Source organism: Podarcis melisellensis, assembly GCF_964234715.1.
Source record: "Podarcis melisellensis genome assembly, chromosome: 8".
Taxonomy (NCBI): domain Eukaryota; kingdom Metazoa; phylum Chordata; class Lepidosauria; order Squamata; family Lacertidae; genus Podarcis; species Podarcis melisellensis.
In genome coordinates, this window is record NC_138540.1 from 39,524,660 (window position 1) to 39,544,818 (window position 20,159).

General features: G+C 47.3%; 1 protein-coding gene and 1 pseudogene across 2 annotated transcripts; one reads left to right on the plus strand and one right to left on the minus strand.

The window, feature by feature from the left end:
- Positions 1–5,667: 5,667 nt before the first annotated feature.
- KLHL36 (kelch like family member 36) lies at positions 5,668–15,163 on the plus strand. Its single transcript, XM_081921632.1, has 5 exons — positions 5,668–5,795; positions 7,691–7,772; positions 8,743–9,816; positions 11,782–11,939; positions 13,643–15,163. The coding sequence occupies exons 2-5, from the start codon at positions 7,710–7,712 to the stop codon at positions 14,196–14,198; spliced, it is 1,851 nt and encodes a 616-aa protein (XP_081777758.1). The 5' UTR covers positions 5,668–5,795; positions 7,691–7,709; the 3' UTR covers positions 14,199–15,163.
- Positions 15,164–17,460: 2,297 nt separating this feature from the next.
- Positions 17,461–19,586, minus strand: LOC309375768 (NF-kappa-B-activating protein pseudogene; annotated as a pseudogene). Its single transcript has one exon. The product of its transcript is annotated as an NF-kappa-B-activating protein pseudogene (transcript).
- Between the last annotated feature and the right edge of the window lie 573 nt (positions 19,587–20,159).

Consider the following 20,159-nt stretch of genomic DNA (forward strand, 5'->3'; position numbering starts at 1 on the left):
CTTAAACACATCCCCTCCCCCTAATTTTTTTCCATAATGAATTGTACGCTAGACCCGTTTTCTGTACACAAGGGCTGCATCCATTCAACGAAGACCCGTTGAAAGTCATATCCCTTAACTTCAGTGTGTCTACTATGAATAGCACTGAATGCGACCTTTGCACATTGTCAAGAGACAAGAAGGCTTAACAATGTTTGGAATACTGACAACAACAAAAGAACAAAAGGCTGAAGGTATGATAAATGGCTGGTAGTTCACGGGGAGAGAGAATAGGCAAATAAACAGTGCCCTTTATCAGGAGTTGAATTTATTATAATATAATTCTCACGCAGCAGCTGCAGAAGTTATCTGAAGTAGTGGGTCTTTGTTCTGGAAAGGCTGGCCTAACCATATGCATGTTTCCCCCCAAAGGAAGTCCCACTGTGATCAACAAGCCTTTTTTCACAGGAAAGAAGAAGAAAGTTGCTAGAACAATTTCCTTACTCCAGCTTCTTGACCGCTTCCTTGCTGCGAACTTGACTGCTGTGTATGTGTGAGAGAGACCTTGGCCTGTTACTAAACTTTTTTGCTCTTGATGCCCTCCCCCAAACCTCTTGACATCAGACCTTATCCCCTGAAATGTTATATTTGTTTTTATACTAAGTCTACCAGAACCTGATGCAAAATTGGGCCTGTGGGCCACAACATTCTTAATATTTCTACGGCATCCTTCAAAGCCATAGCTTTGGATTCAGGCCAGCCGAGGTTCAAGACAAAACCAGCTCCTGGTCTGTTGTTTTCTTTTAATGACATCACCTCTAGTCAGGGGAGGGACAGAGGAGGCATGCCTTCTGTTAGCATCTCCAGTTAGTAATTGCTGTATTATTTAGTCCTGCAAAGAGATACTTATCAGTCCCAGCTATTGCCTTTAACTTAACAAAGGCTGTGTACACGCTCATGTTTGCTCTGCATCTAATGTGCCCCCACTGCTGATTTGGGGAGCGATGTACACATGACATTAACCACAATCCACATCTATCCTGTATCCTGTTTTAGAATTGTTTAATGAAATGCTTCATGTGGATGTGTTTCCTACCTCCAAGCCAGCTTTGAATTGAAGAAGAAAAGAAGTTTGAAGCTGCTAATGTGTATAACCAGCCAAAGTCTGATCACTGCCTCTTCTTAACACGCTTTCAGACTGTCACATTTTAGGGTGGGACTCAATCACATATCAGCTATCTCTGGTCATGCAATTACAGTCTGCAGAGAGGTCTTGCCTACAAACCCGCATCCCCCATAAGGCTGGACTTTTTGTGATATGGAAAGTGATGGGGAAAACGCACTGGAAAATTTAGGGTGACACGCAACATCAGCTAACACATGTTCTCACAAACGTCATCTAATCTCCCTACCAACAAATGGGGCTGAATAAACAGGTCAGCTGGAAGTGCCATTCTACAAAATCCCACTTTATAGATATAAAGCTACAGTCCTGAGGGGGAACCAAAATATGGCATTCAGATGAATACGAGTATGAGACGTCCAATCTCATAACTATACTGTTGTGACAGGAGAAAATCATTGCAGCTCTTAGTAAACCCTGAATGGCAGTTTGAGCCTGTGATGTGCCTGCATCATATACTGTATTAAATGAAAACAACTTTATTGCACTCGTGTCTCACAGGCCTCTCACAGGCCTCTGGCTGGGCACCGTAAAAACAAGATGCTGGACTAGATGGGCCACTGACCTGACCCAGGAGGCTCCTCTTATGTTCTTACCTTCTAAGGCTGAGTTTTTTAAAAAAATAATAATATGAAGTTTTCTCAGTTTACAAAGGTATGCGCAATGTCTCTTTTTTCAAGTTACGTTTTCCATAGGTCAGTTTCATTTGTTGAGACATTAGGGTTACATTAGGAAGAAAAGGAGGGAAGAGGTGGAGGGGGGAATGGCGAGTGGGGGTGGTGTTTCTAGTTTACTTAATGTATGTAAAGATATCCTTGAAGTATAATTCTCCCGCTTTGTTTCAGATGCAGCTATCTCCCCCTGCTGGTCTAGAATGTTTCCAGTCTCTATGATCCCAAGGCTGTACAAAGAGCAGGTAGAGAGGCATTAGGGTAACAGAAACCCAGGTGCATAATAATCTAAGCATGACGGTTGGCATCTAGGTTGCAGCAGAGATTAGGAATCAGGCCTCCCCTCCTATCTGGCTCATTGAAATTACTGCTGCCTTGTTGTTCTGCAGAAGTTTTGATACTCCTGGGTTGAGAGAACTTGGGAGAAGTGGGGGGCACATAAGCCACAGTGATGATAGGGAATGGATAAATGTTTTAATGTATTTTTAATTTGTTGTTGGAAGCTGCCCAGAGTGGCTGGGGAAACCCAGCCAGATGGGTGGGGTAGAAATAAATTATTATTATTATTACTATTATTATTATTAAATGTCCCCCATCTTATGGAGCATCTCAAAAGGCTCCCTTGAAACCACCAGTGTTTCAGTGCCAGAGCCAGTGTGGTGTAGTGCAGTGTTTCCCAACCGGTGTTCCGCGGCACACTAGTGTGCCGCCAGGCGTTGCCTGGTGTGCCGTGGGAGGGAGGCGGGCGAGTCGGGCGGCGAGAGGCGGGGCGGCGGCGGTGAGGAGAGGCCGCCCAGCGCGGGGCTCTCGCCGTCTGCCTGCCTGGCTGCCTGCCTGACGCGCAAACCCCCGGCGCAGGCGCCCCGCTTGTTGACACGGGAGGGGAGGGGGGAGAGGAAACGCTGCTGGTGCCGCTGCTCCTCGGCGGCGGCTCCTCCTCTCAGCCCGCCCTGCCTATATTTGCACCAATCCCCGTCCACTAAAGCATTCGCGCCTCCCAATGGGAAGCCTTGCCGGGCGGCGGGCGCTGCTGCCTGAGAGTTCTGAAGCCACGCCCACTTTCCCAGAGACTGGCAGTTCTGAGGGATCCAGGGCAGGGCCGGCGCACGCGCGCGCTTCTTGCTGCCCGGGCGCTTGCTCTAATCCCGCCTTCCCTGGGAGGGAGGGACGGCGGTGGCCGCGAGCGTCCGGGGCGGGGCGCGCGCTGGCTCTCCCTGGCGGCCCCCGTGCCTGGCGTTCTATCAGTGCGCCTCCTCTCTCTTTCCCCACCCATCCTCCACGTGCTGCGCTCTAACCCGGAGTTAGAAGCAAATTAGAACACGCCCCCCGTGTGTGGTGTGTTTTTTTTGCTGCTCCTCTTTTTTTAGGGCTTTTTGGCGGCTTTTGGGACAGCGTCGAGGGGTGGCGCCCACGCTCCTTGTGCGGCCGCCCCGGAGGCTCGCACGCGCGGTAGTGCTAGAGGAGGAGAGAGGTGGGCATGGCGGCTGTTTTGGAGCTGTTGCTGCAGGACGAAGTGGCAGCCAGCGCTGTCGTGCGGTGGCTGAAGGCGAGCCAGAGCCCCTGCGCCGTGGAGGTAAAACGCGCAGCGCCGCCCTTGCTTCACCCAGCCCTCGGTTCGAGCGGGAAGTATCCGGGAAAACGGAGTTGATGCCGGCCTTCAAAACTCTGCGCTCCAAAAGGGAGGCGGGAGGGGAAAAAAACAGGTCGACCACTTGAGGTTTCCTCCTCTGGCGGGATGCTAAGTGGGAAGCTGCAGCCTTCAGGCCTGCGCTATGTGAACTCCTGAAGGGCTCTTGCGGTAGCTTTTCGGGAGCCCAGGTGTATATATGTGCCCCCCTGAGGGAGCCCTTCACTGAACCTGAGAACCCTGCTGTGGAGTTGGTGGGACTGAGTTGCTGTGCGCCCTTACGAATCCTTCCCAAATGCAGCTTTAATGATTCAGAAACAAGACCTACAGAATTCGTTGGAAGTTACTATTTTTTTATTTTTTTTTACATAAGTAAAAAGTGACCTTTCCCCATCTGGCATGGTGGTGTGCCTCGAGATTTTTTTCATGAAACTAGTGTGCCTTTGCCCAAAAAAGGTTGGGAAACACTGGTGTAGTGGTTAAGAGTGGTAGTCTTGTAATCTGGGGAACCGGGTTCGAGTCTCCGCTCCTCCACATGCAGCTGCTGGGTGACCTTGGGCCAGTCACACTTCTGCGAAGTCTCTCAGCCCCACTCACCTCACAGAGTGTTTGTTGTGGGGGAGGAAGGGAAAGGAGATTGTTAGCCGCTTTGAGACTCCTGAAGGGGAGTGAAAGGCGGGATATCAAATCCAAACTCTTCTCTTCTTCTTCTTCACCTGGAAAGGACCTTTAAATCACAATTGAAAGTGTGTTTGCTTATAAGCAGACCAATTAAGTTCAAGGGAGCTGTCTCCCTATTTATTTTTATTCATTTATTTACTGGCACACATTTGGATCCCAGGCAGTCACCTATGCAGGTACCGACCAGATCCACACCTGCTTAGCTTAGCTTAGCTTCAGCTATGTGGCGGCTTCTTGTGCCTTAAGCTTGGGACCATACCCTGGGTATGCTTGGGATGCAGCCACACAGTAGCAAAATCCTGAGCACGTTACATCAGTAGTTAGGTGCTGTTAAGCTCACACTGGGATTTAGCTCCTGCAACCTGTGCTTAGCATTACTGCTAGACATTTGTATTTATGGTGTGTTCACATTAATGGCTTACAATGCTGGGAGGTCATTTTTGCTCTTCTACATTTAAAGCCATGTTTGTGGTATTGTGCACATTAGAGAGGAGGTGGGCAGGTCTTCGCCTGATGCGCATGACCTTTTTTTGGTTTCCCTGCCCCAGGAACTCCTATTCATGAAGGAGTCATCTGCACATGTGCAATGGCTGTCTCAAATTCACACAACATTCCTAAGGCTTAAGTTTTCTAGTTGTATTAAAGCTGGTTTGAGAGGCCCCCACTACCTGCACTTTCCAGAAACAAATGAAGACGTTTTTGGTCCAACAGGCTTTTCCAGAGGAATAAAACCATACCCCAATGTGATTTATGAAAAACAGTAAAAACAAACCCAAGAACAATAAACGCATTTAAAACAAGACTAAAACCAGAACAGGTAGACAGACACTTGTGGTAGTCTTGTTTTAAATGTATTTATTGTTCTTGGGTTTGTTTGTTTTTACTGTTTTTCATAAATCACATTGGGGTATGGTTTTATTTAATAAAACAACAACAACAACAACAACAATATACTGAGGATAGCTCAGTCAGCAGAGCATGAGACTCCAAATCTCAGGGTCGTGGGTTCGAGCCTGTTGGGCAAAAAGATTCCTGCCCCAAAAGGGGGTTGGACTAGATGACTCTCTTGGTCACTTCCAACTCTCTAATTCTATGATTCTAATATAATAATAATCCTGGCGGCATGGGAAAGTTTTCAGCAAGCATTTGGAGGTGGAAACAGAAGGCGCCTGCCAATCTATCTTGGAAGAGCATGCCACAGGACTGCTTTATTATAACTATTATTATTATTATTAGTTGTTGTTGTTGTTAAAAAAAACAGTGCAAAAGCTCTTCCTTGGCTGCAAGCAGACGCTCTCTTGCCTCTACCCAGGCAAAGGAAAGAGGCGCCTTCCGCTTACTGCTGCAGCCTGAGCGGAATTTCAATGCCCGAGGGAGACCTGACCTCTTTGCTGCAGCAGCGAGATCAGCTTTGCTTTCGCTCCGCACTTTGCTCGCGCCCGATTTGGCGGAGAGGCGCAAGCCCGAGCTAGCCCCACCCTATCTGCCAACCTCCTCGTCCCTCTCTCTCATTGGCGCGCTCCCCTTTCAATCTGGGCCACAGTTCCTGGATGATTTAAAAGATAGAGAAAGGGAGACATGGCTGCGAGAGGAAGAGGCGAGCAATGTAGCCTTTTCTGCGGCTACGAGAGCAGCAGCGCTCCTGAGCCCTGCGGTAAGAGCAACAGCAGGGCCCTCGGCGCCTCCTTGGGGAGATGCTCGGGGCGAAGCATGATGGGAAACTCCCGCTGCCTCGAGCCCCTGAGCCCAGCAGCAAACCCGCCTCACCATCGGCTGCCTCCCCCTACCCCGTGATGTTAATTGACTCTCAGCGTGGTTGGGCAGATTTGGGGTGACGACAGATCTTTGGAAGCGTGGTGGAAAATGTGTGTGTGTATATATTTGTGTGTGAAGGCCGATTCCCATTGGCTGTTTTCTGGGCAGGATATGCGTGTTGCAATCCCTTCCTGGGCACTTTTAAGATTGATGTTTTGTTTTTCCCCACCCACATGCTTACTGAGTTATCCCTCCCCCCCCCCCGCACTTCTTTATGCATTGGAGTTGCTGAATTTGAATTCCCTTTTCTGCCTCTTTCACCAACTTCCTTTCCCTATTTTCCTTTGGCTTTGCAGAACAGGCTCAGGTTTAGGTCAAGCTAGGAGAACCCACTATTCCCTCCCCCTTTTCTGAAAGGGTCAGATTAATCAACTTTGTTAACTGTGCCCATTTACATTATGAGAGTAACCCCTATTGATATCAGAGGGACTTAGTCCGAAGTAAACAGGTCTGGGACTGCACTGTTAATTTCATAACCTAAAAGCAAACTAACACATTAGTTAAGTGAAAATGTCATCCTTAACTGACTAGAATGCTGAAATATTTGTTAAGGACATTTTCTTTTACATGTTTTGGTTTCAAATCTTCTTTTTACGCCTCTAAGGGCAATCCAAAAGCGGCTTCAGTCCTATATGCAGTTACCTAGAAGGAAACCACATAGAACTGGGCTTGCTTGTTAATAGTGCAGTCCTGTATATGTGTAGAGGGACGCGGGTGGCACTGTAGTCTAAACCACTGAGCCTAGCACTTGCCGATGGAAGGTCGGCGGTTCGAATCCCCGTGACGGTCCCTGTTCCTGCCAACCTAGCAGTTTGAAAGCACGCCAAAAAGTGCAAGGAGATAAATAGGCACCACTCTGTGCTAGTGGAAAGGCTGTGCCAAGATTCCAAGGAATGATGTCTTACCTTAGCTGAGTGCACCCTCCTCTCTGGCAGTTGAAATATTCTGCAAGGGGGGGAATGAATTGCCTGCCAAATAATGGCTGCATTGGAAGATGGTGGACTGTCCTTGGTTAAAGGATTTTAAGCAGAGGCTGGATTGCTACCTATTGCAGATGCTATAGCAGCAGTTTTCTTGCATCAGCAAATGGATGGCCTAGTTGACCTTTGTCGTTCTTTCTAACTTTATGATGGGGAAACCTTTTGGGAGCCTCCTGATTATGCCTAACCTGTCAATGAAACCTATGAGACTTTTGGTACAATCCTATGTGTAGGAGACTACCTGCTGCATAGCAAAGGACCACCGCATTGCACTATAAACTGATTAAGCTGTTGTCCTAAGCTTGCAAAACTTTTCATTTCCTTCAAAACAATTTCCTTTTCACTTCTTTATTGCACGGAAGAGGATGCCTTTTTAAGATGGCATTTGCAGCCTGCAGTTTTAAACAATATTATCTGTTTAAAAAACAACATTGGAGGTAATTTTTTATCTGATTAAAAAGTGTTTCTTTATTCAATGGAGGTTTCAATCCTATACCCACAGCCCCTTGAACTCAGTGGGGCTTGCTCCTGGGTAGGGCCCCACCCACTTTTCAGTTGGGTCCCACCCACTATTGGAATTCCCTGTGGCCCTCAGCCCAAAAAGGGTTTCCCAATTCCTGATCTAAGCAATTGACTAAAGTTAAAACTTGAACTCATTGACTGTATTCTAGGCCCCTGTAATTAGAGTTCATATTGCTGTCTCTTTCAAAGGTGACTGGGTTGTTAATTTGTTGTATATTTTCCACACTCATAGGATTGCAAGAAGCTGCACAATGATGGAAGGAACAAGACAAGCAAGGATTTCTCGCCCACACAAGATAAGCGAATCCTCAAAGGTCTGTGACTTTTTGCACGTATTGCTTGTTACGTTGGCAGACTGGAACTTCTCCCACAGATATGGGAGACTTGCATTTCTCTGTATAATACGCCAGAATTAACGCCCATTTTACATGTGGAATGTAGTGGTTTTCAAATAATATATGAAAAGAACCTCTCCTGTTTTCCACATGTGCTGATGGTTGCTTTTAGAAGTTGCTTTGTTCCAAAAATGTCTAACCCTGGTTCATAGTTCTGTTGTCCAATGAGGAGACCACTGTCTCTTAGGAAGCTGCTATATATTGAGTCAGACCATTCATCCATCTGGTTTACTGCAGTTATTACTGGCTGTCACCAGCTCTCCAGGGTTTTAGGCAGGGTCCTCTCCCAGCCCTACTTGGAGATGCCAGGGACATTCTGCCTGGAAAGCAGGTGCTCCCCTTATGAACTAAGACCCTTCCCAAGAGATATAGGAAGCTGCCATATTGGTCAAACCACTGGTCCGCGTACAGAGTTTTCTCCCAGTTCTACCTGGAGAAGCTGGGTATTGATCCAGGGACTTTCTGCATGCATAGCAACCACTCTGAGATGTGGCTCTCCTGAACTGCCCAGGAGAGGGGCAAACGGCCAACCTGTGACTGCAGGGCTTTGTGTGACCCCCTGCCTAATTCCAGGCATATACCAGGAAGGTGGCGGCCAGTTAAGATCATCACTACCCAGCATTTTCTCTCTCCTAAGAAAATGTATTTGCTGTATTTGCTTTCTCTCCTCCCTCCCTCTTGATTCTCCCGTAAGAAAGAGATGGAAGGGTGGTGGTCTTCTTAAGAGATAAACAGAGAGAGTGTGAGGTGGCGCTGGAACCACTCCCTGTGCTGCCATGTTGCTCCCAAAAGATTACCTCCGAGGGAGCGTGGCCCTCTGCCAGATAAATGAATAGATTTATTACCCCTCAATTGAATAGCAATTTGACACCCATTCTCTTCCTTTCAGGTATACAAATGGGCTGACCACTCCAACCTAGTTCTTCAGAGCTTGAACGAACAGAGGCAACGTGGTCTCTTCTGTGATGTCGTTCTGGTTGCGGACGAGCAGAGGGTCCCCGCCCATCGGAACATTTTAGCGGTCTGCAGTGACTATTTCAACTCAATGTTCACCATTGGGATGCGGGAAGCCTACCAGAAAGAGGTGGAGCTCTTTGGAGCATCCTATGTTGGCCTCAAAGCCATCGTGGACTTCCTGTATGGGAGCGAGCTCTCCCTCGATGGTGGCAACATTGATTACATTTTGGAAACTGCCCACCTGCTGCAGATCTGGAAGGTGGTTGACTTCTGTTGCGAGTACCTGGAAAACGAGGTCAACGAGGAGAACTACTTGTACCTGCAGGAGCTGGCCTCTCTCTACAACCTCAGGCGCCTGGACTTGTACATTGATTCCTTCATCTTGAGGAACTTTGGTACGCTGTCTTTCACGCCACTCTTCCTGCAGAACATTTCCATCCAGAAGTTGTGCCAGTACCTGGGCAGTGACGACGTCCAGCAGGAATGTGAGCACGACTTGCTGCAGGCCGCGTTGCAGTGGCTGACGCAGTCACCAGAGAGGGAGAGGGAGGCCTACTCCATCTTGGAAAACATCCATTTCCCCTTGATACCAAAGAGTGACCTGCTGCACCGCGTCAAGCCGGCTGTCTGCTCCCTCCTCTCAAAAGAAACCAACTGTGAGACCTTCGTCGAAGAGGCGGTCCACTACCACAACAACGTCGCGGCTCAGCCGGTCCTTCAGAACAAGCGGACCACTCTCCGCACGAGTGAAGAAAAGCTCCTCTTCGTCGGCGGGGAGGTTTCGGAAAATTGCTTGGAGCTGAGTGACGACACCTGCTTCCTGGACACCAAAACGGGGCAGTGGGTGAGGGAAACACCGCTCCCTGCTCCACGGAGCCACCACTGCGTTGCAGTGCTCGGAGGGTTCATCTTCATTGCCGGAGGAAGCTTTTCACGAGATAATGGTGGGGATGCCGCCTCCAATCTTCTATATAGGTATGACCCTCGGTGTAACCACTGGATAAAGGTGAGGCTTCAGCTGCAATGGGCACATATATGTTCTTGTAAAATTTTATGCTTTTAGAAGAAGGTAAAAGACTTCTGTCCTTAAAACATGAAAACCAAGGAGTGCAGCCATCTGTGCAGCAATGCTTATGCTGTGAACTGCGGAATCTGGTCTCCATATTGCAATATATCATGCCCCTCCAGATTCAATGGAGGCGGGGGGAGCAGTTTCTTAGCGTTCATGGTGGTGCGTAGAAGACTGAGAAAATGAGGCACTGTTCTCTAAGAAAGGTCAGAAATTGGGGCGAGGGGTGGTGTTGGAGCTTTGATAGGCTTGTGAGTTTGGATAGAGGTAGACTTTACTTGTTGCAAACACGTGCACAGAGATGTTTGTGGAGTAAGAAAATAACAAAGCAGTTTATTATAGGAAGTAAGTAACTCGAAGAGCTTGGGATGCCCTGAGTACTGAAAAGATTGTGTTCCCCCTCCTAGTTAATTCAAAATACTAAACCACAAAATTAAAAAAAAAAAATTCAAAATAAAGCAAAACTTACATTGTACAGTGGTGCCTCGCAAGACGAAATTAATTCGTTCCGCAAGTCTCTTCGTCTTGCGAGTTTTTCGTCTTGCGATGCACGGTTTTCCATAGGAATGCATTGAAAATCAATTAATGCGTTCCTATGGAAACCGCCTTCCCCCGACCTCTTCTGGCGGGCGGCATTTTAAAATCGCCCGGGACAGCGGAGGACTTCTCCGCTGTCCGGGGCGATTTAAAAGCCCCTGGGAAGGCAGGCAGGGGGGACAAAGGCTTTCTCGCCCCGCTGCTCGGCTTCGGGACATCGTTCCGATGCCGGGCGGCGGGGGGAGGCTTTCCCGCCCCGCCGCCGGGCTTCGGGACATGGTTCTGAAGCCGGGCGGCGGGGGGAGGCTTTCCCGCCCGGCCGCCCGGCATCGGGACGATGCCCTGAAGCCGGGCGGCGGGTGGAGGCTTCAAAAGCCTTCCGGGGGCTTTTAAATCGCCCCGGACAGTCCCGGGGCGATTTAAAAGCCCCCGGTTAGGCAGGCTTCAAAAGCCGTCCGGGATAGCGGGAAGCGCTTCCCTGCTATCCCGACCGCTTTTAAAATGCTGGCGGTGGGGAGCAAAGCCTTTCGCCCCCGCCGGCCTTCCTGGACCTCTTCTGAAGTCCGGAGGGGGGGAAAAGGCTTTGCTCCCCACCGCCAGCATTTAAAAAAAGGTCCCCGAGATTTCCCTATGGGCTTTCGTCTTGCGATGCAAGCCCATAGGGAAAATCGTCTAGCGAAGCGTCGCAAAAACCGAAAAACCCTTTCGTCTTGCGGGTTTTTCGTCTTGCGAGGCATTCGTCTTGCGGGGCACCACTGTATATTAAATTAAAATAGCTTCTTTCTAGAGGTTTTCAGTACAAAATTCTGAATAAATTAATCAAAGCTTTTTAAAAAAATTTAAATACAGTACAAGTGTCAAATTCTTCCTCCTCAATTGTTCCAACAGTCTCTCCCCTGTAGCAAGTCACTTCTATTTTACTAACTCCTTGATTTCCTGTTCTCATCAAGAGAGACGTTCGAGTGAGGATGGGGTTTGGGTGCCTCTCTGTAAATGGATACATCTGTTATTGAATTAATCAGGCTTCCTGAAGATATCTTTCTTCTGATATGGTTAGAATAGCCTAATCTAGACATGACCAACTCCTTTATCTGGCATTGTTGTGAGCCAATCTGTTTTCTAGACTATTGTCTGGCCATCAAAAATATAAGTTAATTTAGAATATGCAGGAAATGATAAAAATAAATTTAAGGAACCTCAGAAAGAGGAGGAAGGAAGTCAAGTATTGGAATGTTAAAATGACTGTAAAACTATTGAAATGAATATAACTGAAAATCATAAATTAAAAAATGATACATAAATACGTGTGTGTGTGTGTCTATATGACTATTCAGGTATGTTGTGGGGCTTCCTTTTCTTTCACAGCTTGCTTCCATGAGGCAGCGTCGTGTAGACTTCTATCTGGCTGCCATCAAGGGCATGCTAGTGGCTGTCGGTGGAAGGAATGAAAATGGAGCACTTTCATCTGTTGAGATCTACAGCCCGGAGAAAGATACATGGACCTATGTAGCAGGCTTGCCAAGGTAACCTGGATCAGGATCTGGAGACAATCATTCATATGGGGGTGTATATGGGGGCCAGATCTGGCCCTCCAAGCCTCTTTTATCAATCCTCCCCAAGCCATGACCCTGCTTTGCAGTTGTCAAGTATGTGTATAGTGTCTGTGTGTTTTGCCTCTTGCCATGGCCGCTAGTGGCAGGTGAGCCCTGGAAGGCTTTGCAGAAGGGAATGGGGTCTCAGGCTGAAGATTATCCCCCACCCTTGTTTTATTTTGGCTTTCACTCAATCCAGCACCCTCTGTATGTTTTTGGAGTATAACTGCCATCCTCACTGGCCGCTGGTCATGTTGGCTGGGGCTGGTGGAAGTTGGGAGTCCAACAAGGTACCAGGTTGTGGAGGGCTGTTTTATGTTGCAAAAAGAACAATGTGAGTTTCCTGGGGAAAGTTGCAAAATTAAGTGGTTTGCTTTTTGCCTCTTACTCTTTGTGGTGGCAATTCGAAGGAAAAGCTGTAAGGATCCTCAGACTGTCCAGGGGCAAAGTGGAATTTGATCTCTTGGCTTGCAGAACTCAGCAGTAACTGGGAGTCATGGCAGTGGAATCCAGCAGAGACTGGGACACTGAATCGGGTCCATGGCACATGGCACACAAGAGAAGCAGAGTTTTTTGTCTGTATTTCCTCAAACAAAGGGGGCATTGCATAGGGGTTGTGGACAGTAGGCAGAGGCTCAGAAAGCCTCAGGTCACCTCCAGCCCCTCTAAAGGGCAAGTTGCTCACTAGGAGCTCTATTTGGTGCTGAGAGCCAGGAGCCTAGGAGCATGGGAGGCTGAGGTTGAAAATACTTCACTTCACCTCCAACCTTCATAGGAGCAAGTGGGTCTCTAGGAGCTCTCCTTGGTGCTGAAAGCAAATGTCCTGCCTTTCTGCATTGTGTGGGCCCCTATTCAGGACCAGAACACCATTAGTGTTGCATCCTGTAGGCTGTTATTATGACCCCAACCACCACTATTACTATTATGATAACGGTACTTCAAAGTTTAGTGGGATTTCTAAAATATTCATATTGTTTGAAAGGGTTTCCTTCTGTACCTTGAAGGGAACCCCACAACTGATTACCGTATTTTTCGCTCTATAACACGCACCCGACCATAACACGCACATAGTTTTTAGAGGAGGAAAACAAGAAAAAAAATATTATAACGAAACAGTGGGTGTATGATTTTTGTGGTTCATGCTGTGGCCACAGACATGTGATCTGACGGTGAGTTTGGGGTAGCCCAATGCAAAAATCCTGAGGATCCATGTGGATGCATGCTTTGTAACCACGTTTTAGGTGGGGAGGGAATTAAAAGCGCTCAGGGGACAAGGAGCACGCATGGGGTGTGTGGAGAAGGATGCTGCTAATAATGCAGAAGAGGGGTATAAGGGGAGAAGGCTCCTCTCCTCTCCCGCTTTGCTCCTTTAAAGCAAGCAGGCTCCCTGTCCCTTTCTCCTCCCCACTCAGCGGCTCTTCTCCCGCTTTGCTGTTTCAAAGTGAGCCACAGAGGAGGGAAGAGGAACCATGGATCCTCTGCTCACGACTGCAGCAGATCCCCCTGCCATCCATAGGCATTCGCTCCATAACACGCACAGACATTTCCCCTTACTTTCTAGGAGGAAAAAAGTGAGTGTTATGGTGCAAAAAATACGGTATATCTTTCCCCCTTCCCCTTTCTTTCTGTCCTAGGTTTACTTATGGCCATGCTGGCGCAGCCCACAATGATTTGGTTTATATATCAGGAGGCCACGATTACCAAATTGGCCCCTATCGCAAAAATCTGCTCTGCTACGATTATCGCACCGACGTGTGGGAAGAGAAGAGGCCAATGATCACCGCCCGCGGCTGGCATAGCATGTGCACCTTGGAGGATGACATTTACTCCATTGGCGGCAGTGACGATTACCTTGAAACGATGACCCGCTTTGACATTTTGGCTGTGGAGTCTTACAGCCCACAGTGCAATCAGTGGACCAGAGTGGCCCCCTTGCTGCAAGCCAACAGTGAATCTGGAGTGGCCATGTGGGAAGGCAAGATCTACATCCTTGGTGGCTATAGCTGGGAGGACACTGTCTTCTCCAGAACCGTCCAGGTGTACAACAAAGAGAAGAACAAGTGGCAAAAAGGAACTGATCTTCCAAAAGCAATTGCTGGGGTTTCTGCTTGTGTGTGCGCGTTAAAACCAAGATCAGAAGATAAAAAGAAAAGGCCAAAAATGAAACGGCATCAGAATCAAGGGAGATGACAAACTTTTGGGCAGTTCAGCCATGGAGAAAGAATGTGTACCAAACCTCTAATCATATTTTATATAGCATTGTAAACGGCTTTGGAAACTTCCATAAAACTACAACAAAGGGTTCCTTCCACCCCCTTGTCAGTTGGACTGGGTGATTTCTGATGATGAAATATCTTCATGGCTCCAGGAAAGGCAGTTGAATGTTAATGCCATATTGTTCTTGGGACTGTCATGTCATTATTGAACAAAATCCATTAGAAGAAATGGTAAAATGTATGTAAAAAATGGTGGTTGGGAACATCTGTTTAGAAATCAAAGGAAGGAGACAGGAGTTGAGAGAAAAGCAGGTTGTCCTAAAAGAAACTGGAACGGTAATTCAAAGAGTTCTCCTTCAATTCTCACTCATCCAGTGTAGCTACAAGTTGGGAGGTATGCCTTTAATTGTGGGCAATATGTGTGTTCCCTATTCAAGTGTAAGGAAAGCATTGAAGTGAGAGCGAAGTGAGGGTTACTTGTGTTTAAAAATTCAGGTGTGCCGAGTATTAAAAGCTGCATTTGTTAAAGTCTCCCAAGCTTGAATTGGACATTGTTCTGGAGTAAGTAACTGGTATATTCCAGCAACTGGGTCGGTTACCTGAAACAAGGAAACATTGCTTTTGTCTCCTGCTGCATTGAGGCCCTTGTCACTTGTCTTTGGCTTGAATGGTCCATCTGTGTCCATCAGCCAGTATGTTTATTTTATACAAATGTACTACTGTATAATTTTATAAGAACTTAAATGCTGCCATTTGGATGGAGTCTCAATGACATGGTGGGGAAGATTCCCCATTCTCACTCCAGACAATGAAAGTTTGTTTTCTAAGAGTTTTTGAAACCTTTTGTATCATTTTTTAAATGAGACACGTTTTTGCTAATACCTAGCCTGTAACTTGTCACCTGGTGTGTTAATTACTCTTAAAGCTTCCGATGCATAATTATAGTCCTGTCATTTCTGTTTGGGAGTGTGTCACACTGGAGCTTTCCCAGGCAGTGTGGATAACTTTGCTGTGAAATCTTGCCTTGGAAAAAGCAAGGACACACTTTTGCATTGCTAGGTGGCTACCATTCTTCTAAAACAAGACCAGCGTAACTGAAAAGTGAATGCGCTATCAAATACCTTTCTAAGTAACAGTACTTTCACAAGTCCTAATTACATAAGAGCATATGCAGAGCCTGCTGGATCAGGCCAACATCCCTTCTAGTCCAGCATCCTGTTCTCATAGTGGCCAACCAGATGCCTGTAGAAAACGTGCAAGCAGGACCTAAGTGCAAGAGCATTGTGCCCTCCTGCAGCTTCCAGCAACTGGTATTCAGAAACATTATTGCCTACAACCATTGAGGCAGAGCAGAGCCATCACGGCTAGCAGCCTTCAGTAGCCTTGCCTTCCATAAATTTGTTCATTCCACTTCTAAAGTTATATAGGTTGGTGGCCATCACTGCCTCTTGTGGCAGTGAGTTTCATAGTGTAACTATGTACTTCCTTTTATCTGTCCTGAATCTCTCAACATTGGATCCCTATGAGTTCTAGTGTTAGGACAGAGGGAGAAAACCTTTTCTCCATCCACTTTTTTGAGCCCATCCAGAGTCAATATGTCTATACCCTAAAGCAGGCATGTCTATACCCTAAAGCAGGCATGGTAGATTGTGGGGTGCTCCTGGTAGATCCTGGTTGATCTGGCCCCTCAGCAATCTCCTTACAAAAAAGCAAAAAAACAACAACTTTGGCTTACTAAAAAAAGCTCCACAACTTTGGGTAGATCACTGCCAGTCTTTTTACAACAATGGGTAGATCACTGCCAGTTTTTTTTATACTGTGAGTAGATTGCAGTCTATTGGGAGTTGGATGTCCCTGCCCTAAAGTATTGCCAGATTTTGCCTCGTTTTGCAATAGACTCTGCCATATGTAAATGTGGCTAATTTGCTAATAGGGCTAGTCACATCTCAGCCCCGGAGATCTCCCCATCCCTGATGGTTTATACAACTGCCTATTTTTTTTAAAAAAAAAATCCAATATGGGAACCAAGATTGGCATTTCAGCTGCTGATGGAAATGAGAGGCATGGAAACAACTGTGATTGGAGTGATGGAGCCTTGGGGAACCAATCAGAGGGAGCTTCTGTGGGAGTTGTAGCAAGAAACAAATCTGAAGCTAAGCTTGCTTTTCCTTCATTGTCAGATGTCATTTTCCCGCTCCTTTAAGGAGAACTTTGCAACCACAGAACTGCTTAACTCTACAGCCAAACTCAACCAGCCCCCAGAGTTGTGGGATATCTTTTTGTCATCACCAGTAATGTATGATGGTCATGGGGCATGATTTAGAGTCCTGTCCATGACATGCACAGGATATGGTTTTAATCACTGCCAAATTTGGGTGATGTGCTAACAGAACTGATTCCCATACCTATATAGATCAACATGAGTACTTCACCCCGGGTTGGGAATCAAGATGGGTAGGGTTTTTCCATGGCTGCTGAACAATAAATTGAATGGCTGAACAATAAATTACTTGTCAAGGAAAGGATGAAGAACCAAGACCATTTAGATCAGGGGTAAGTTATTTTTGACCTGCAGACATAACTGGAGCTGTGAAGCATCTTCAATGGGCTCGGAAGGCCATTTCAGTCAAACCACACCAACCTGGCTCAGCTGAAAGAGGTTTGCAGGCACCTGATTGAGGAGGTCTGCAAAGCCCTGTGCAAAGTCCTCCATGAGCCCTGATGATCCATCAGGTCTGATGGAGTGCTTTAAAAGGCACTTGCAGGCTATGCATTTGCCTGCAGTTTGCTTTCAACCATGGGGGCAAAAAAGTATTGCCTGACACCAGGTGATTTATAGGTATGCAGCCCTACCCACCTGTGAAATTTGGCCTGCAGGGTGGGCGTAGCAGATAACTATCAGGCCTGTTGGGTAGATCCAGTTGCCCCTCCCCCCTTGCTCCAAATGCTGTGGGATCCCATCAGTGTGGCCAGTGGTCAGGAAGGGAGTTGTAGTCTGAACATCTGGAGGTTGCCAGGTTTCCATTCCCGAGTTAAGGGATTTATTCCTGTTTCTCAGACCTGGAAGGGCTACTTGGAGCGACTGAAAATAAATACAAAGCATAACTTAGTGCTTCTGATTCTCTAAAGATGTGTTCACCCAATGAAAAAGCTTCATTTTAAAAATAAAAAATAAGGAATTCTGTCATTAAAAGACATACCAAGTTATCTGTAGGAGAGAAATATCTGATAACTAATTCATGTACTAGAATGAGTTTAATATAGCTGGAGTTGAATACATTTATAAACCATTTTCTAGTATAAACACTAAACATGGGCTGACTCCGATTTCTTCTCCGCTTTCCATTTGGGCATGTTTTAATTCTACAAGTTTGTGAACCAACTTCACAAACCATTTCCAAAGAAGTGGTTATGCCATGTAGTCATAAATTTTGAATTCATTGCCCTTTGAAGACAACACGCATGTCAGCACTGCATCAGAAGAGGCCTGCCAGATCAGACCAAAGGTTTATGTTTTGTGAGCATAACAGAAAAACGGGAATGTTTACAAGGTGCACCTACTGGTGAAAAAGAAGCTGGAGCTGGCCTAACTTCTACCACAAATTACAAGTATATTTAGTGTTTTTCCTAGGAACTGAAACTAGGTGGGCAGGTGTTTGAATTTTCAGGAGGTAGCGGTGATAGGAAGATCTCTTTGATCCACACTCTCTGCGGCTCAAACCCAACATTCTCTTAGCAAATGATTTTAAACAAAGCCAAGTTTCAGTTGCATAAGTCTTGGTTTGCTGCTCAGGATTTTACAAAGTGTTTTTTGAAGTTACCAACTTGCACAATATATTGGATTCCTAGCAATATTTTGGGAAGGTTTGCAAGAGAGCATGCTTTGTTTCATTTAGACCATTGTCCTTCTGCTGCTGACAACACCATGCAGCAAATTGGTGAAACCGGGCTGTCCACATACACCTGTCAATGTTCTTATTTGATACACACAAACCATTTTCTAAAGTTCAACCTGGAGTATGTCCTGCAAATCGGGCTGTGGCGCTGGACACCCGTTTGCAGATCGCTGTTAACAGGTGCTGCTTGTCAATATACACAAGAAGAAACATCCACTTCATTTGTCATCTTTGCCCTGGGTTTTCCTGTAGACCATCTCTCGGAAGCCTGCCAGAATTTTGTTCTCCCTCTTCCGCCTCTCCTCCTGGTTGAAAGACGCCAGGGCCCTCTTTTCATCTGCACTGTAGATCTGGTTCTCCTTCCGCAGGCGCACAGCTTCCATTCTCCGGTGCCTGCTGCCGCTCATCACGTAGCCAGACTTCTCAAATGACGCAATCTCTTCGCTGGTTAGGCCAATCTCACCTCTCCTAGGGATGCGTTTCCCAGCTTTTACATACTCGGCCATGGCAGCGCCTTCGCCGGGGAGTAAAGCGTGCCCATAGTTCAAGGGTCGGTCCTCTTGAGAGGCATGGGTAATGGGAGCTTCTGGTCCTATGCAACCCTCCCCATCTGCATTTCTTACTCTCTCAGTCCAGAGATCCCCCTCTTGCTGTTGGTCACCATCGGAGTCTTCGCTGCTGCTCAAATCCCTGCTTTTCTTACTCTTTCTTTTCTTGGACTTCTTTTTCCTATGCTTCTTTTTCCTCTTCTTGACTTTCTTCCCCCCCTCCTCACGTGAAGCAGCCTTTCTCTTCTTCCTCTTCTTTTTCTTCCTCTGCTCCTCTTCTGAGCTGGAACCAGAGGAGCTGCTCTTTTTAGATGCGCCCCCCTCTTCTTCTGCAGGGGTGTGCTCATCAGAGTCCCGGTCGGGAACTTTGGGCGAGACCCCCCAAACTTCAGGTGCTCCAAGCTCACCTATTCTCTCTCTCTCGTTTAGTCGCCTCTGCCTCAGCGACTCTTCCTGCTCCTTGCCGTAGTGCTCGGAGCCCGGCCGGGGCCCGAAGGGGTGAGGGGGCCCGGGGCGCTGACGAAACCCGCCGCTGCTGCCGCGATCGTGGGACCGGGACCGGGACCGGGACCGGGCGCGGGAACTCTTGCAGCGGCTGGACCTGGGCGGGGACGGGCTGGTCGAGCTGCCGCTCCGCTTCCGCCGCGAGGGCGGCGTCTCCACTGGGCTCCGCGAGCGGGACACGGGCGCCATGGCCTCGGCGGAAGTGCCTCCGCTGCGTCGAGGGGCGGAAGCGGCGCCTCCGGATTGCCGTTTGCACACCTTTATTAATGGAGAAGGAGCCTTTCCTAGGGAGGGGCCCCCCTTTTCGCCTTCTCTTCTCCCTAGCCCTCCATTAAAAGGGAGGAATCCACAGATGTGCTCCACCGAGGGTACGAACAATCCGTTGCAACACAGCTTGGCCCCTCCCACAAATTATAGTGTTTTTAATACATTTCTCACTAAAGTTGTTTTTGGGGAGTTCCCTTTAATAAAGCCAGCCAGGCTGTCTCTGTTACTAATTGCACCATTCTGGGGAGGCCTAGCCCCTGTTTTCTTTCCGAATCCTTTGTAGCTGGAGCACATGACATGGTTAAGAAAATCACCTTTCAATTTAGGCACCCTGTACCACACCCGCTTTCTAACAGGCATTTAATGTTTTTCACCTGGAACAAAATATATAACTTAAAATAAATGGGTTTCCCTCCCCTAACTTCTCTCCCCACCCATGCAAGGATTTGACTGGTAATAACTCTGCCCCCCCCAGGACCCCTGGGAATGGGACGTTGTGTTTGGTGCAGTAAACACAAAAAACTGTAATAACAATGTAAACATGCAGACATCTGGACTGCCTTGATATTTGCCTCTGATCAATGAAGTTTCAGTTTCCCCAACTGAACAGGTAGCCTGGGAGTTTTCATTTGGCAGGATGCCACAGTGGTTAAGAGCGCTTTCAACCAGTACTGTTTCTTGTGTAGGTTGCACCCTTCTTGAGAACTTGAAATATTGATC

Excerpts from the sequence above, each read along its gene's own strand:
- KLHL36 (XM_081921632.1), top strand. The coding sequence starts at position 7,710 with ATGATGGAAGGAACAAGACAAGCAAGGATTTCTCGCCCACACAAGATA. Across the intron at positions 9,817-11,781 it reads GGTGTAACCACTGGATAAAG|CTTGCTTCCATGAGGCAGCG; the intron begins GTGAGGCTTCAG and ends TTTCTTTCACAG. Across the intron at positions 11,940-13,642 it reads TATGTAGCAGGCTTGCCAAG|GTTTACTTATGGCCATGCTG; the intron begins GTAACCTGGATC and ends TTTCTGTCCTAG.